A 19,484-nucleotide genomic window follows, 5' to 3' on the forward strand; every position below is an offset into this window, starting at 1 on the left:
CCAAAGGCAGACTCTCAATCGCTGAGCCACCCGGGGGGCCGCCATAGCTTCAGATATGCAAATGTTTACCATTCTGATGGGCTGGAATAGAATTATTTTCCTAGCTGTTATTTTTAACGGGTTTATATGCTATTCTATCAAATTAATGTATGATGGTATAATTCTAGCAATTGAAGTTTTGGGTTCGCTCCAGTTTTACTGTTACGAAGAATGACACTACAGGCTTTTTGCAGCCTAACGTTGTGGTTAAGCCCACAGCCTTTGAGATTGGGCTGGTTCTGCTACTCTGCGGTCTGTACTGGTTTGTCCCTAAAGTTACCAGATGAAATACAGGATGGCCTGAAACTTGAATTTCAGAGAAACAACAATTTTGTAGCATAGGTATGTTCCAGGGAATATATGAAATATACTTCTAATAAAATATTGCTTATTCAAATTTTAAAAACAGTGTCCTGTATTTTTTGTTTGCTAAAACTGGCAACCCCAACCCTAGACAAGTTCTAACTTTGGTTTTCTCATCTATGAAATGGCAATAACAATAGGGCCTATCTTATGTGTGGATGAAATGAGATAATCAAGACAGAGTGCTTATTATGGTGTGTATATGTATACATAATGGGAGCACAATGGCATAATTTCAAGCCATTGTGTCTTAGGCTACATTCCTAGAAGTATGCTTTAATTAGAGAATTCCCAGGCTTACTTTAAAGGCATGTCTCAGCATTTGATCATACCAAAAACTGTGTTTTGAGAAAAGCTTTGAATGGGTTAGCAGATACTTCTCAGCTAGCTCCAAAATAGAAATCAGGTTTTTAAGTTTCCACATAAAACAGAAAATTGCCACCTATAGGCTAATACGGATTTCCTTTTAATCACAGCTATACTTGGATGTTCATTGGATTTCTATTCTAGAGTCAATATACAAAAGAAGTTGTTTAAGCAACATACTACAATATTTCTAAGACTTATCCACATTATTATCTGGTAACTGAACCAACACTTACATTAAAAAACTAAGACTTTAGGGGCACCTGGGTGGCTCAGTCTGTTGAGCACCTGACTCTTGGATTCAGCTCAGGTCATGATCTCAGGTCGAGATTGACCTGGGGCTCCCCACTGGGCAGGGAGTCTGCTTGGGATTTTCTCCCTCTCCCTCTCTTTCCCTGCATGCCCGTACTTGTGCCGCACCCCTCCCCACCGCCGCCCAAGGAGAAAAAAAAGAAAACTAAGACCTAACATTACATTCATGACTTTAACAACATTTGTTTTTTTCTTTTGGCAAAGTTGATATTTACAACATCCTCCTTTATGCTTACCAAAAAAAAAGTTATTCTCAAATCTCAAAACTAGAAAAAGTTATTTCAAAATACTTTATACCAGAATTTTTTTCCTTCTGCTACAGATTTCAATTTTGTGTTTTGCACTAATTTTAATAGATTCATGGGTTAATCATAATCATTTTTCATTACTTTCTAGAAGCAGGTAAGGTATACATATGGGCCAAGAACATAATCATAATGTGGTGCTTATTTTGTGTTGTCAGATTGACTTTTTAGAGGCTCAAACAGGTTACCCTGGCCACCTATTAATAGATGAGCCTGGGTTTTCCCATGTTGTTCTAACAATAGATTCTATAGAGTGTTTTGTTAAGTACAATGTATAAAGAGATTATATAAACTGGTCCTTTTTTCATTACATGGATGTTATATGTATTATCTCAATACAAGCTCCATGAAGGGAGGGATGTTTTCCTGCTCCCTTGTCTGCTGCATCCCAGCACCTAGAAGGATATTTGGCCCTGGATCACCACTCAGTTGTTGACTGAGTGAGCATGATAGATAAGTCGTTTCCTGATGTAAAAACTAGTTTATATTTTCTCCAGCATAGGCTAGGTCTGGTGGTCCTACCCTAAGTATCCCCCATTCCTTTTATTCCTTTCCATGTGTTCTTTTCCCTTGTGTTCTCATTATCTCTGTGAATTAAATATATTTTCCCTTTCTAGCTACCTTCACCAGGATGAACACACCAGCCATCCCTCTAACCCAAAAGAAGTACTTTAGACATTTGGGAGTGTGTTCACACAGGGTAGATAGAGATTTAGTTCCTTCTACCCTGGTCCCAGCTAAACAGTTTTTAGAACATACATTATCAACAAAGCACACAATCCAAGAAGTGTCAGGAGAGCTGTAGGCCAGAGCCATAGGAGAGGAGGGACATGAACAAGGCAAAATCAGGAGCAAGAAGGAGGTCCTGTCTCCAAGTGACAAAAGAACTGACTGGCACAAACCAGAAGGCTGGCCTAGAGAACTGGACTGCACCACCGTGGCAAGTGGACTGGACATCAGAAACTCAGGAACCCAACCAAGCGAGGTAGCAGCACCAAAATTTACGCTGTCAGCAAGAGAGAAGTTCTATACAATTGGGGCAAAGCTGGGATGTACCAACCAAGGCTCTCTGTGAATGTCTTCCCGACAAAGCCACTGTCTGGAGTAGGAATAGAGTTGACAAAGGCTCCAAGAGTGGAGCATTCCCTATGGTTTAATGGGACCAAATGAGTTTGGCAAATAACAAAGGGAATACATTTTACCTTGTTCAATTGTATGATAGTCTTAGCTGTGTGATAGGGTATATTTCTAATGTTCAAGGTTTTGCCACCCCAGAAATGTAGTGGCATATGCAACAGCGTTATGAACTAGCATTAAAGGAAGACAGAAAGGCACTCTTGTTCTAGAGCTCTCTGGTTGTATTTCTTACTCATGTCACACAATTTCATGATGTTCCAAACTTGTACTCTTCTCTGTTGACGACCTTGGGGACTTCTAGTCCTTCATTAATGAAAATGATTTCTTTCCTTTTCATAGGCTGCCCTTAGATGTCTCCAATTCTGGGAAGACATTATCCAGATACCACTGAAATGATTTGCAACCCAATCGTTTCCTTAGTTCAACACGCTCACTAATGTTTCCATAGGCAACAGATTTTAGACCAGGCTGTTGTAAAAAAAACTGCTCCTAAATGGAAATAGAGAGTCATTTTGTTAAACCAAACATAGCAGTATATCGAACATAGCAGTATATATTTCCATCACCTGAATTACAACAACAATAAACAAGAAACCTTCCTATTAAAACAAAACAAAAAGCCTACCTATTTCATTCATATAGTGAAGGCAGAGACACGTGGTACCTGGGATTCATTCACCCCACACATATTCACACACACTGTGTGCTTGCATGGTTCATACCATGATAGAGGTGGTATAGAAGGATCCAGGAAGTTTGGATCCTGCTTCTTAGGAGCCCAACAACAATCACAGCCACCTATTGTGATATATCCCCTTTCTCCTGCTCTCTCAATACTCCAGGACAAAACCTTCATTCCCTGATCCCAGTCCACATGTCCATGATTTCAGAAATGGGATGGTATAGTGGGTTCAGGGCAAATTAACTCTGGGTGAAGACAGCCTGGGGTCATATTCTTGCTTTGTTATTATGTGACCCTACTCTCATGAAGTTGTGAGGACTGAATACTCTAATCGTGCAGAGTACTGGGGAAACCAAGGCTGGCATGGAGTGTCAGTGTCATGTCAGTACTGGTCATTATCATTACCACACCTCATTTCTCTGTTATACCCTCTGATTTAAGAGGGTATTAAGTATGAACGTCTGATGGATTCAATCTGCTCCATATTAAAAGAGATATACTAGGAGCGCCTGGATGGATCAGTAGGTTGGGCATCTGACTTTTGGTTTTGGCTCAGGTCATGATCTTGGGATTGTGGGGTCCAGCCCCATGTTGGCTTTCAAGTTCAACGGGGAGTCTGCTTGGGATTCTCTCTGTCCCTCTCCCTCTGCCCTACCCCTACTTGCTCATCTCTCTCTCTCTCTCTCTCTCTCTCTCTCCGATAAGTAAATATTTTTTTAAATAAGAGATATTCTAAATAGACCAAAAACCTCAAAAGAACCCTTGTATTTTCACCTGTGTTTCCTAGTGCCCAGACTATAGTACAATATTGTCGAACAAGAGAAGAACTTGCTTATCCAGGTTAGTGTATTATGGGCACACCATGTTGGATTCTCCCTGGGACCCTTGACCATTGTAGGTCTTTGCCATCATGTCTTGCCAATCCTAGTCAGGGCAGATTGGTACAGGGGATGGGCCTGAGGGTGGTAGAGAGCTGTTGTCATTTGGAAGCAAAGGCAGAGAAGACCTTGGACAACATTTTGTGCAAAGCCCTCTCTCGTCTAATGTCACTCATTACATTTCCCAGTGTGCCAGGTCATACAATCCATTGATTTAATGCCAAATGTTATACGTTCTTTAAGTTAGATGGACCTTTTTGTCACTATATCCTCTGTGAAATTCAGAAACTACCCAGTCCAAGCTGTGTTCAAGTCAACTATTTAAATCTGTGGCCAGAGTTCACAGAAAAAAAAATTAATAAATATAAAAAAAAGCTCAAGATCCCTCATTAATTAATGCAATATAAAATAATTTTTAACCTATGAGATTAGAATACAAAATAATTAAAACCAGAGTTGGAAAAGTTGTGGGCAAACAGGCATTTTCACATATATTTGCTGATGGTAGTTTGGACATTAACCATCAGGATTTAAAACATACGTCTCATGGCCCAGCAAGTCCATGTTTTGAGATTTATTCCAGATATATGTTTGTACAAATGTACAAAAAGATAATGTAAAGGATGTTCATTTTATCAATGTTAAGGATTATCAAAAAGCTGAGATAATCAGAATGTTTATCACTGAGGGGCTATTTATCAATGGGATTGATTTTAGGATATCCATTCAAAGGAAATATTTAAAAGAATATTTATGTTCTTTTAGTATGTATGTTTATATGTTTGGATTTTTAAAACTTTGAAAGTATATTTTTAAAAATATTCTAACAGGTAGGGGCGCCTGGGTGGTTCAGTCAATTAAGTGTCTGCCTTCAGCTCATGTGACGATCTCAAGGTCCTAGGATCTCAAAGTTCTGTGAGCAAGCCCCATGTGAGGTTCCTTGCTCAACGGGGAGTCTGCTTCTCCCTCTCCCTCTGCCCCTCCCTATCATTCATGGACTCTCTCACTCTCTCTCTCTCTAATAAATAAAGTAAATAAAATCTTTAAAAATAAATAAAATATACTAACAGGTGTGTAAAAATTGCAGAACAAAATATTATGTGAATCTAGTTATGTAAAAGGATATATATTTGTTTTTAAATGGGTATTAACAAGAAACTATTAATTTTTAGTGATTTAAATTTAGTGATTGATTTTTAGTGATTAAATTTAATGATTGCTAATTTAATGTTACTTCTGAGGGGTCGAACTATGGGCTGAGCAAGCTTGCTTTTCATTTAATACTCTTTCAACACTGTATTACTTCTATTTTTTTTAAACCCTATGTATTTATTCATGAGAGACACACAGAGGCAGAGACACAGGCAGAGGGAATAGCAGGCTCCATGCAGGGAGCCCAATGTGATCCCAGGACTCCAAGACCATGCTCTGGGCCAAAGGGAGGCACTAAACTGCTGAGCCACCCAGGGATCCCAATCAATACTGTATGACTTTTAACCTTGAGTGTGTTTTACCTTTTAAAAAAATGTTTTAATTAGGAAATATAATAAGCATATAAAAAGTATGTAATATTAAATGTACAACTTAATGAATTATTGAAAACTCAATCCCTGTAATGCTGACTAGGTCAAGAAATAGAACATAAACAGCATTTCCAAGGCCCCCTGCCTTTCCCATCCTGAGCATAGCCTTTCCCTTGGTTTTAAATGTTATCTTATGTATTCATGTCTTCACTTTATTATCTAATTTGTGCACACATAGATTATATGGCTTAAGTTTACCCATTTTTAACTTCTAGAAATTGAATAAATCAGTATATATTCTACTGTGCTTGGCTGCTTTTGTTCACCATTATGTCTTTAAGATTTACTGTACTGTTTATTTACATGGTGTCTGAAAATTCCTGTGCTTGCCAATGATTGGTCCTATCAGACTCTAAACATTTTTGACAATCTAAGTGACTATATAGAAATATCTCCCTGTGGTTTTAATTCACATTGCCCTGATTACTAAAGAATGAGTAGTATTACTTTTGTGATTTTAAATAATATATATTAGATTAAGACCAGAACATATACTACCACAGAGAGATTCTTACATATTTCTCCCCATATATCTAAAATGAGGTCTTATTGGGGTTCCTGCCATATTTGTTTGTGCCTGGATCCTGGAGGGACAAGTTTCAAGTTAAAATGGGGTGACAAAAAATGGGGCCACAGCTACATGTCTTCTGTATGTGCACCCTTTTAGGACCTGGCTAGGAACTGAAGCCTGAGGGAGGTGCACAGGTGAAGGGGGATAGCTTTGATAGAGAAATCTTTGACTGTTGGTGGAAAGAGGCAGTGGAGGTTCTTGTGCGGTCTCCAGATCACAGCAGCTTCCACCACTTGAGAACTTGGTAGTGGAGAAAGAATCTAAAGAGTTGCCTGTGTCCATAATAGCCAAAGTGTGGAAGGAGCCTCAGTGTCCATCGAAAGATGAATGGATAAAGAAGATGTGGTCTATGTATACAATGGAATATTCCTCAGCCATTAGAAATGACAAATACCCACCATTTGCTTCAACGTGGATGGAACTGGAGGGTATTATGCTGAGTGAAGTAAGTCAATCGGAGAAGGACAAACAGTGTATGTTCTCATTCATTTGGGGAATATAAATAATAGTGAAAGGGAATATAAGGGAAGGGAGAAGAAATGTGTGGGAAATATCAGAAGGGGAGACAGAACATAAAGGCTCCTAACTCTGGGAAATGAACTAGGGGTGGTGGAGGGGGGGAGGAGGGGGGTGGGGGTGAATGGGTGATGGGCACTGAGGGGGGCACTTGACGGGATGAGCACTGGGTGTTATTCTGTATGTTGGTAAATTGAACACCAATAAAAAATAAATTTATTATAAAAAATAAAAATAAATAAAGAGTTGCCTGTGAGGATGGGAACAGGAAAAGGTATATGCTTCAGAGGGGGCAATCCTTAGGGGGCAAAACAAATAAAACAAATTTCCTGTGTTGGTTGACTTACTTCTTGAGTTTCCTTAGAAATTAAAAGTAATGTTCAAGTGTCGTAGATTAGAATAAACTAGTTGAGACTAGGGTCTGGGGCAGGTGGATGAGTGGCTGACGGCGCGCCACTAATTTAAGGAAAAGAGAGAAAAAAAAAAAAAAAAACCAAAACTTGTTATCTGGAAAGGCAGTAGCAGGTTTCTTTAAAGCAAGTCTCATTCTGTGCTCTTGCTCATCATTCCAAATCACAGACATTTCCTTCACCTTGTATTCATCCAGCCAGACGTGCACCAATCTGAGATTATTATATGTCAAGGCTTTTACAAGCTCAGGTTGGTTTGAAAAGCGCTGCTTACTGATGTGTCCCACTCGGGAGCAGGGGATTATAAAGAGTTGGCCTCCGCACATCCAGATCTAGACAAAAACAGAAAACATTAATGTATGTTTGCTAGTACTGGACAACTGCTGATTTTTTTTTTTTTACAAACACAGCAATATGTAACATTTCTTAAATTGTTTATTCAATCCTCACAAGGTAGATAACCGTGATTAGCCCCACCTTACGGATAAAAAAACTAGTACATACGTTTGTTAAGAAGCTTGCCCAGTGATAACAAATTTCAGGGTTTAAATTCAGGAAGTTTGGCCCCAGGGCCAGCACTCTGAATACTAAGTGATTCTGTCTCCCTCATACTTGGCCAATTCTGATGCTGATTATGTAATGAAATGTGGCAAGGTATTTTCTCTTCAAATGTTCTCAAATAGTATTCTGAGAGTAAGTATTGCTGGACGTCAGCAGGTAACAAGGAAAATACTGATCATGGCTAAATTCAATGATTGTCTTTTTTGTACTTAAAACACTTTATAATACTTATTTTTTAACAATTTTTTTACTACACAAAATATGACCATTGAAAAACAAAAAAAATGTAGAAAAGTATACAGAGAATAAAAAATCACTACTTGTCCTAAAACTTTGTTCCTCAATATAAATTCAAGTCCATGCATATACACGCATCTATAAACAACACTGAGATAAGTTGTGGTTTTTTTTCATTTAATGGTACGTGAAGTTATTTTAAAAGTTTTGTATTGTTCGGATAGTTTGGTAGTTTCCAATTTTTAGTATTATAATCATAGAACAAAGAATGTGCTTATAGTATAGATCTGGTCACACCACTTACATATCTCATAGCACAGTTGCCATGATGTTTTTGTTGAGTCTAACTAAGGGATTCTTGCATAGTCCCCAAACTAGCAGCATCAGATCGCTCAGGAGCTTCAAAATGCAAAAGCCTTGGACCCACCCAGACTTACTAAACCAAGAACTGTAGGGCTGGGCCCAGGAATATGTATTTTAACTTGTTCTTCAGGTGATTCTGATGCGCACCAAAATGAGAATCCCTGTTCTGACTGATCAAGACCCTATATCCCAGTTCTCTAGGCACTTTCTTATAAAATCCATCTAATCATTTAGGAAACAGTAATAGGAAATAAGGCTTTCACTGAACACAATACTCAGATTGTTTATAAGAACAATACTTAGGGTGAAGTATATCACTCGGGTAGTTAGAAGGGATTATGTTTCAGAAAATACATCTTCTGACATGAGACCTAAAGACTCATGCAACTAACCTTTAGAATTCTTTAGAAATAGCCCTTTGGAATATCCAGAAAGAATATCTATGGAATTCCTTTTCCCTTAGAAAAATGCTTAAATCAGAACCCCAAAGCATTAGTTTTTTTAATCAGATCTGCCACATCCTTATGATCAGACACATCCTCTTTGGATCTCATTTTTTTTTTAAGATCTTATTTATTTATTAAGAGAGAGAGAGAGAGAGCACACGAGTTGGGGGGAGGGGCAGAGGGAGAGGGAGAAGCAGGCTCCCCGCTAAGCAGGGAGCCCAACATAGGGCTGGATCCCAGGACCCTGGGATCATGACCTGAGCCAAAGGTAGATGCTTAACTGACTGAGCCCCCCAGGTGCCCCAGGTGTTCATTTTCATCTGAAATTGAGAAATACATAGTTGTTCACTTAAGCTACTATTTGGGGGGTGCTTTGTTATATAGCAAAAGCTAACTGGTACTAGCTATTTAAAATGTTTTATTCTCTTTTTCTGTGAGAACTTAAGGAATTTTGTAAGATGGTTAATATTTGTTTAATAATTAGATTGGAGACAGTCTATGTTTGAAATGTTTTTTTTTTAAAGATTTTATTTATTTATTCATGAGAGACACAGAGGGAGAAGCAGGCTCTATGCAGGGAGCCCAACGTGGGAATCGATTCCGGGACTCCAAGATCATGCCCTGGGACAAAGGCAGGTGCCAAACCACTGAGCCACCCAGGGATCTCTGAAATGTTTCTTGATTAAAAAAGAAATATGGCTATGAGTACAGAATAGAAAACAAAAGTAAAGTGATAAAAGAGGTAAAAGAGTAAAAATTTTATAAAAATACTTGCTCAAAACTCATGGGGCACCTGGGTGGTGCAGTTGGTTAAGCGGCCAACTCTTGGTTTTGGCTTAGGTCATGATCTCGAGGTTGTAAGATTGAGCCCCACATTTGGCTCCACACTGAGCATGGAGTCTGCTTAAGACTCTTTTTCTCCCTCTCCCTCTGGTCCTCCCCACCTCCGGAATAAATAAATAAATCTTTAAAAAAAATCAAATTGAAGGAAGCTATGGAATTTTGGCCTAATCTTCACAGAGCTCATGTGCTTGTTACTACTCTTGATTCATTCTCAAGAGGGACATGATCTACCTGGACATGCCTTTGGCTGTGCTCATTGTCCATGTAGGAGATGATCAGCTTGCTTCCTCTGATATTCTGCTGGAAGTCATCCATACAGCTCCCAGTTTCTACTTGTAGTACTAGTAGTAGTAGTAGTAGTAGTGGTAGTAGTAGTAGTAGTAGCAGTAATAGTAATAGTAGTAGTAGTAGTAGTAGTAATAGTAATATCACCCCATTGAAAGTCAGGCTAATGCAGTGGGTAAGAGCACAGACTCTGAGGCCACTCAGTGTGGTTTGAGTTCTCCATCAGTTTTATGAACTAAGGCAAGTTACTGCAGTTACTCAACCTTTTTGTGCCTCAGTTTCCTCATCTGTAAAGTGAGAATAGCATTACCCACCTCGTGGGATGGTTAGGAGCATTAGACAAGTTGAGACTTATAAAACACTTAGAGTTTGTTTTGTAAATAAGAGTGTATCTCTGCTGTAGTTAAGTGTGGTAGGTTGCAAGAATGGCCACGGATTCTCTTCATTCCTATATGCACACTTCTGTGCAATGTAATTTTGTGCCTCACTCCATCAAGATGCAAAGCTTATTTCTCCAATCTCTTAAATCTGGCCTTGGCCTCATGATTTGCTTTGGCCAACCAGACATCAACATATGTGACAGAGTCTTGGAAAGTGTTGGCTGCCTGTTGGGGCTTGCCTTCTCTTGCTTGCTCATGGGAACATTGCAACCACTTCACTGTGAATGAGCCTGAGGTAGGAGACGAACAGCCAGGCCATCTCCATGATGATGCACATGATGGCCCCGCTATCACTGGGTGATGTCCAGATATGCAAATAATGCATCCTAAGCTCGCCAGCACCAGCTGAGCCTCCAATGAACACTGATGTATAGGCACCACCAGTAGAAATCAGCTATCCTGTCTATGACCAGAAAAGCCCCTTTAGCAACACAGTGAATTAGAAGAAATAACAATTGTTTGCTGTTTTAAGCCACTGTGTTTTGGAATAGTTTGCATAAGCAAAAGCTAACTGATGCCCAAGGAACATTTTTCTCTTAACTGCAATTTTTTTAACTGCAATTTTATTTAAGTAAAAAAGACCTCCATTCACTTAGTTGCTCATTCTAGAAACTTGATGTGATAGGTGGAAATATTGTTCAGCAAATATTAGCTAACTCCCCCATCCCTCACTTTGGAGCAAAGTTTATTTTTCTGACGTCCTGACTCTGGGCTTGTCCATCTGTTGCTTTGGCCAACAGAACATGAGCAGACAGGATATGTGCTGAGCCTTTAAATATGCTATGCAGTTTGGCTTCACTTTTGCATCCTTGCCCTTCTAAATGAGAAGAATATGCTGAGTTGCTACTAGTTAACCACTCATATACTAGTACTACAAATACTTGCAGAATACTTGTAGAATTATAATACTCTTAGAATGATGAATAGACCTGAGCCAAACTCAGAGACTAGAGCCAAGCCCAAACAATCTAAATTAGAGGCAGAGCCACCACCCTGGCCAGCCCATGAACATATGAAAGAAAAAAAGCAAATGCATATTGGTCTAAGCCATTCAGTTTTGAGCTGACTTGTAACATAGCAGCGTCATCATGGCATTAACCAACTGATAATTGGGTTATCTGTGACACCACTTCCTCTTAACATCTGTCTTCCCTGCTCAGTCTCTAAGTGCCATGCTCTCTACTTGTAAGGTCTGTCTTTTCATCTCCATTACCACTTCTCTAGTCCCATCTGTGGTCACCCTCTGTCCAGATCATCATAAGAAGCTCCCAATCTCCCTGCTTATCCTCCACTTTGTTCATCTCCATCACTATCCTACTTAAAACCCACCTACAGCATTCCACCGTGCATAAGATACAATCTAAATATCTAAATCTTGGGCAACCTCAATGGCTCAGCAGTTTAGTGCTGCCTTCAGCCCAGGGCCTGATCCTGGAGACTGGGGATGGAGTCCCATGTCAGGCTCCCTTCATGGAGCCTGCTTCTCCCTCTGCCTGTGTCTCTGGCCCTTTCTCTCTCTCTGTCTCTCTCATGAATAAATTTTAAAAATCTTTAAAAAAATCTAAATCCTATGGTGTCTTACCCCTGTGCCCTGTTCAGCCTTCTCTTGCTCTCCTCTCCTTGCATCATGGTCCAGCCTCACTAGCCCTTCTCCATGGACACATGGTTGGAAGGCTATTTCAGGCCTACAGCCTGAATCTGTAGGCAGAAATCAGGGCATTTCTAAGGGTGTCCTTATTTATTCTGTAATCTGGATTTGTTTTTGTGAGGTGAAGTAGGGGCACCTCATGTGACAAAACCAGGGTACGATTTTGTCAGGTTGTTCTATTGGCCTCCCAGTTATGGAGCTGCCTTCCAGATTCAGGCTAGGCTGTCCATCAGATTTATTTTCTAGTGGGATCCCATCTTCTCCAGTCTTAATAAGCATCTTAGCAGAAAGTTAGGAGAGGTTGCTAGCCAGATACCATTTTAAATGAGAACTCTGGGACAGCTGTAGCATAAAAAGAAGGGAACAAACATTGGCTACAGGCATATTAGGTGGTAGACACTGTTTTAAATGCTTAATGTGCATTGCCTCAGTGGATGCACACGACAGTTATTCTGATCATTTATACATGAGGCTTCTTAGATTCCAATGGGTTCAACTATTTTTTTTTAATTTTTATTTATTTATGATAGTCACACAGAATGAGAGAGAGAGGCAGAGACACAGGCAGAGGGAGAAGCAGGCTCCATGCACCGGGAGCCCGACGTGGGATTCGACCCTGGGTCTCCAGGATCGCACCCCGGGCCAAAGGCAGGCGCTAAACCGCTGCGCCACCCAGGGATCCCTGGGTTCAACTATTTACAAATATCTCCCAGCCACTTTTTTTACATGGTCAACATACCAGGTGCTGAGGGACCCCCTTGTGAACAAGTCAGACCATGTCCCCACCCTCATGGGGCTCACAGCCTGGTGAGTACACACACTGATGGGGCCCAGCACAAAATAAAAATGGAGTCTCTGATTAAAAAATTATTTAAAAATTTCAAGAAGGAAAAAAAATTTCAAGAAGGCAACACCAGAGAATGGAGGTCAACTAGGTGTGGGGTCCCTCCAAACATGGCCCCATGTGGAACCATACAGGTTGTATACCCATGGAGTCTGCTGAACACACACACAAGTGACAACTAGGGGATAGCACAAAAAGTACTATACTGGGCAAAGCACACACTGTAATGTGTGAACACACACAGGATAAGGGGGTGGGGAGTGTGTATGTGTGTGCATGCAGGTGCATGGCAGATAGGGCAGTGAGGATATGGTCAAGAAAGTCTTCCCAAAGAAATTACATCAAGGCTGTAACTATGGACTGTGGTGATGGGAAAGAGCAAAATGGACAGAGGTGAGTGAAGACTTAGACCTAGATCTAACCACACATGGTGGTGGAAAGTGGGGCATGAAAAGGAGAGGGGAGATCAAGAAGGCACTCTGCAGGGTTGGGGATGGATGGTTGCAGGTAGGTGGAGGGCAGCACGTCATCCACACAAAGAGGAAGGGAACATGGCAGGAGGGATGGGTTCAAGGAGGTAGAAAGAGCTATTTTTCAAATGTTGGGTGTAGGGTACCCATGGGACATTGATCCTATAGAAGAGTAACCTGTAGGCAACTAGATGCACAAGCTTATGGCTCAAAAAGACCTGGGAAGGAGCTAGAACTGTGTCATCAGCATGCAGTCATTGAAGCGTGCTGTGGATAAGGTTACTAAGAGGGTGGAGGGAGAAGAGAAAGAGGGCCTTGAAGAAACCCATGAGAAATGGAAATTCTGAGCACGCTGAATTAACCCAGTGAAGACCTGGCGAACTGTGGTCCGAGAGCAGGGGGCTGCCAAAGAGCATGCCCAATCCTGGGGAGCATGCCCAATCCTAAGGAGCAAGCCCAATTCCCCCTTATGTAGACTGTAAGAATTTGGTCCACCCTTTCCCTATTGCCAGCATGTGGTTTGCGTTCACATCACAGCATCCAAGAAGGTTCGTCCACTTTGGGCTGAATCCAAGCTGGATTCAATGTCTAAGAGGTCCTGTCCCACAGTGAGGCAGGAGATCCTCAGAGTCTATGGCAGGGTCATAGAGAGCAGCGCACCTGGTCTCTATCTGGGGCCATCAGGATCTAGCCCCGAGCCACGCAGGCCAGCTTCCACCCCACCAGGAGTGTGGATGTGAAGCCTGGTTAGGAGAGCCATCCTGAGGCTGGGGGTGAAGCTGCAGCTCTGTGGGCACCTAGCCAATCCCCACTTTCCAGAGTGATCGTTAACACTGAGCTCAGGGCAGCTAACATGAATTCAGAGCTCTGGAGGCTTCCAGAGAGAAATGACTTAGAATAGAACTGAGCTGGCAAGATCTCCAGATCTGAAGCTGAGTAGATAGTACAAAGCAGGACACAATAGATTTGGATCATGTACCTATAGGTTCTGTGAATTGAAGAAAGTTACTCGAACACTCTGTACCCGTTTCTCCACTATAAGTAGGAGATCATGCACCTCGCTCACAGCCTTATCAGAAAGATTAAATAAGTTAATATCTGTAAGATTCCAGAGTAGTACATGCCACACACACAAGACCTTGTTAAATAAATGAAATACATTTTTATCCTTTATCCCATAACTTAAAAATGCCATTTCTGGGGTGCCTGGGTGGTTCAGTCAGTTAAGCATCTGTCTTCAGCTCAGGTCATGATCTCAGGGTCCTGGGATGGAGCCCTACATCAGGCTCCCAGGTCAGCAGGGAGTCTGCTTCAACCTCTCCCGCAGCAGCTCCCCGCTTGTGCTCTTTTTCTGTCTCTCTCTCTGTCAAATAAATAAATTAAATCTTAAAAAAAAAAAAAGCTGTTTCTGCAGGGAAGCCATCTAAGACACACACTTCCCCCAACACCAGGTTAATTCCCCTTTTAGCTGATCTTGTAGTATTCTGTGTTCCTCTTCATTACATTTATCAAAAATAATCACGTCACTCCAGCAGAATGGAGGTTCATGCCATCAGAAGCCACATTTGTACTGTGTGCCACTGTATCTAGCACTAGCACAGCATTTTGCACATAGCAGGTTCTCAGCATTGTTGAATGAGTGAGTGAGTGAGTGAGAGAAAGGAAGGATGAGGGCTGTGTCTTCTTCTGAGTGCCCAGCGTGTGGCATAGCCCAACACAGCAGGTGCTCCTAAATGACAGCTACATTGGACCTAACTAGAACTCTTGAGAGAGTCCTAACCTAAAAACATGTAGCCTTGAGTACTGTTACCGCACAGCTGTTAGTTATAGCCACGGGAGCTAACGCAGGGATGCTGTGAAAAATATCAACAAGTTATGACACAGCGCGACAACACCTCTGGTGCCCCTGCCCTGCCAGCTGCTGTCCCTTTAGTTGTTGGATAGTGGAAAGCCTGCTGATCGATCCACAGGGCGGGTGGGCTGCCTGTGGGAGGTATTCAGACTTGAGGTTCTTTCGCACCAGGTAAGGAAACATTGCACTATATTAACAACCAATGTGGCTTCACAGGTATAAAATAGCTGATGTCAGCCCTGAGCCCCAAGCAGCATGCTGGGCAAGAAGGGACAGCTGACAACAACAATGGTCTTAGGAATACCTGTGCTTCAGGGATGCACAGAAGAAACTCATGCGAGGACTTCAAGAACAACAGAGCTATGGAAGAGGGACCAGCAGCATTGTTCTAAACTCCAAGAAAACTCCTCGAAGAAAATTGGTCTACAGGGTCAAATGTTGCAGTAACCTCCAGGTTACAGAATAGCAAAAGCCATACACTAGGGACATCAGTATTAAACTGGTGACAGTTCCAGGAATGCTGTCCTAGAGTGCTGAGGGCCACCAGGATGTTGATTTATTGGAATGAGGAGCAATGGAAACCTATGTACAGGTGTCGATCTTCTCTCTGGAAAGACAGGGTTATTTACCTTGGTTAGAGACTGCTGCTAGGGTCAAGAGAGTACTCAAGCTATTTACTAATTTACACGTTTATAAAAGGAGAGACCTACAACATACTTAAAAAAATATGAAGGGACCATTAGGAATGGAGTAGTTGAAAATACTGAAGCAGGGATAAATAATACATTTGAAAGATAAGTTAGCTGTTATTTGCTATCTGGAGGTAATATAGAGCCAGAAAAAGGAATACACTCCCTCTTCAAATATGCATGTGTTGTTCACAAAATTGATTTTATTCTGAGATACAAGAATGTGCTCATTAAGGTATTAGGTCTTGAGAGGCAGATGGTATATACCGTATACCATATTCACAGACAGTCAAAGCCAAAGCAAGTAATCATCTACCAAACAATGAAAAGTGCCCAAAACATGAATGTTATAAAATAATGCATCAGAAGGGAACACATGATGGGGCGGTGAGGAGAAGCCATGAATACAACAGATTACAACGTACTGTCAAATAGGGCCTTAAGAGGAAAAATATATTGCTCCAGATATTTTTATGTTCACAATAAAGTATCTGAAGCATCATGAAAGGAGTCTGTGCTTAAAAGAACTTTAAGCAAGTGAACAAAGTAACAAGCCAAAAGAAGGAAGAGGGAGATACCAAAACGGAAAAAAATCACAAAAATAAAACACAAAAAGCAAATATAGCAAATGTTTTAATACATGCTAATATATGAAATTCAGAGTATGAACTCTGCAGACGATTGCAGAGTCTAAAGAACAGATGGCAACAGTTTAAGAGTAATTACAGCTGTCACTTATTAAGCAGCTTCTATAAGGTATCTGTCTTCACAGCACTGTAATAGGGAATCTCTGGTTTTTTCTTTTTACCTGCAAGGAAGCTAAAGCTTAGTTGGGATTAGACCTTAGTCATTGATTAAACTGTTTTCTCTGCACCAGATTGTCTCCGCTGGGAAGAGACAAACAGGCAGAGAAAAGAGAGAAAAAATTAAGAATAATTATGGTGAATTCACAGCCCAGATTTACATGCACAGTTCAAAGTGACTGCTTTTTTTTAAGTTTTATTAAAATTTTTTTTTTATTTAGAACACCCCTACACCCAACGTGGGGCTTGAACTCACAACCCTGAGATCAAGAGTCGCAGGCTCTTCCAACAGAGCTAGCCAGGAGCTCCAAAGTAACTATGAAAAAAGTCTATTAGATTTTAGTGAAAAACCAAAACTTATCTATGATAAGCATACAATAAACATCTGAATCGTACCTTCATACTTTCTTCAGACTCTCTCGCCAGGAATATCTGTTTTGTACTTTATTCTCTACTCCAATTATGTCATCAAATCTTCACAAAATTGCAATTTAAGAAACATAAGAAATGAGCAAAGGAAGAAAGAGAGAGAAAGAGAAACCAAGAAACAGTCTCTTAACTGTAGGGAATACACTGATTCAGGTCACCAGAAGTGAGAGGGTGGGCGATGGAGAAAAAGGTGATGGGGATTAAGGAGGGCACTTGTTCTGATGACCACCAGGTGATGCATAGAATTGCTGAATCAGGGATCCCTGGGTGGCGCAGCGGTTTGGCGCCTGCCTTTGGCTCAGGGCGCGATCCTGGAGACCTGGGATCGAGTCCCATATCGGGCTCCCGGTGCATGGAGCCTGCTTATCCCTCTGCCTATGTCTCTGCCTCTGTCTCTCTCTCTCTGTGACTATCATAAATAAATAAATTAAAAAAAAATTAAAAAAAAAAGAATTGCTGAATCATTTATTGTACATCTGAAACTAATATAAACACTGTGTTCACTATCCTGGAATTTAAATAAAATTAAAAATCCACAAAAACACAAAAATCTTCACGAAATTCTGACAATGGCATTTATATTTATTCCTATTTGCCAGGTGAGGAAATGGGGAAGTAGAAAGATTAATGGCTGACCAAGGATCCTACAAGAAAGTTAGCAACAGAGATGATGCCTAATGTCTAATGATCTAATATCACGGGAATATTTAAAAGTCAAATCTACTTTTAGATTTGAGATGCAGGGGAGCCCTGGGTGGCTCAGCGGTTTGGCATCTGCCTTTGGCCCAGGGCATGATCCTGGAGACCTGGGATCGAGTCCCACATCGGGCTCCCTGCATGGAGCCTGTTTCTCCTTCTGCCCGTGTCTCTGCGCCTCTCTCTCTCTCTCTCTCTCTCTCTATCATGAATAAATAAATAAAATCTTTAAAAAATATTTGAGATGTAATTCACAGTCTATAAGAAATTCACCCTTTCACAGTATATATGATTCAGTGACTCAGAGTATTTTCATGAGGTTGTCTAACCAGCTCCACTATCTCATTCTGGAACATTCTTACCACGCCAAAAAGAGCCCTGGGACCCATCAGTACTCACTGTCCTTCCTTAAACCCCTGGCAACCACTAATCTACCTTCTGTTTCTACGGATTTGCTTTGTCTGCACATTCCTAGGGGTGGACTCATTCATATAAGTATGTGGCCTTTTGTGTCTGGCTTCTTTCACTCACCATAATATTTTCAAGTTCCACTAATGTGATAGCAGGTAACCCTGGATTCAAGAGTGGAGGGACAACCCAGACTTCTCCTATTGAGTCTTCCCAATTTGCAGATGGTGAAACTGAGGTCTGAGATCACCCATAGAGTTAGTGGCACCCAAGTCCCACACTGCCTAACACTATTATTTCCACTGCACCACAACTGTCCAGACAATTGGTATAATAAAGACGAGCTTTCACAAATAATTAAAAGTGTTACATTAATTCGATAAACCATAGCTTAGAAATAATGAAATATATGGTAATAAGAGCTGGTATTTTACTATTGTCACATTTTGCAAGAAGTCCCATAGATATTTATTTCATGTGACGTGGGAATGGTATCAGATGCTCCGGCAGGAAAACTGGGTGTAAGTACCAGGACTTGTCTCGTGACTTGAAGTCAACATTCCCTCTCTCTGCACAGAGGTAACTATTTAAAAAGCCAAATAGGAATTACCCTCAGTGAAAGTTCCAAATTTTCTGCTCCCCAGAGATCCATGCCTTTGTCGTATTGTCCAATCTCATTAAAATAATGCCTGTTTATAGCAAAAATTCCTCCAGCCATTGCAGGTGACCTAAAAGGGACACATAAATATGAAATCACAGATTCAGCCATTATAGATTTTTGCCAAAATTATATTGAATATTAGCAATAAAATAAAAACTAGTAAACAGGAATATTACCATCAAAATTGTTAACTTAATATATATTTAGGTATGTAAAATTAGTAAATCGGAACCAAAACTACCTAAAATTTGTACACAGTAACTTTTCTTTCTTATGATTTATTTCTTTATTTGAGAGAGAGAAAAAGCACATGCATGAACAGGATGAGCAGAAGAAGAGGAAGAGAGAAACTCAAGCAGACTCTTCATGGAGCCCAAAGCCCATGGTGGGGCTCGATCTCACAACCCCAAGATCACAATCTGAGGTGAAACCAAGGGTCTGACACTGCACCAACTGTGCCACCCAGGTTCCCTCCGCAGTAACTTTTACTTAACTCTCACAGAGTTGTATGATGGTATCTTCTAAATGCTTTTTCTTGAGAGGCAACATTATCTTTAGAATGTGCATTTCCCTTTGGGATAACTATTGGGTATTAGAGTTTACAGATCTCCCTTTCTAAGCACATGAAGTGAATTATAATATTTACT

At 40.7% G+C, this 19,484-nt stretch overlaps 1 protein-coding gene across 1 annotated transcript in view; it reads right to left on the reverse strand.

The window, feature by feature from the left end:
- Positions 1–2,855: 2,855 nt before the first annotated feature.
- Positions 2,856–19,484, reverse strand: part of GALNTL5 (polypeptide N-acetylgalactosaminyltransferase like 5) — a 49,470-nt gene continuing 32,841 nt past the window's right edge. Inside the window, exons 6-8 of the mRNA XM_055335482.1 lie at positions 18,787–18,904; positions 7,345–7,494; positions 2,856–3,011 (exon numbers count right to left, since the gene is read on the reverse strand). Of these exons, the coding sequence (XP_055191457.1) occupies positions 2,856–3,011; positions 7,345–7,494; positions 18,787–18,904 (424 nt within the window). The remainder of the gene's footprint in view (positions 3,012–7,344; positions 7,495–18,786; positions 18,905–19,484) is intronic.

This window comes from Nyctereutes procyonoides, unplaced genomic scaffold (assembly GCF_905146905.1).
Source record: "Nyctereutes procyonoides isolate TBG_1078 unplaced genomic scaffold, NYPRO_anot_genome, whole genome shotgun sequence".
Taxonomy (NCBI): Eukaryota; Metazoa; Chordata; class Mammalia; order Carnivora; family Canidae; genus Nyctereutes; species Nyctereutes procyonoides.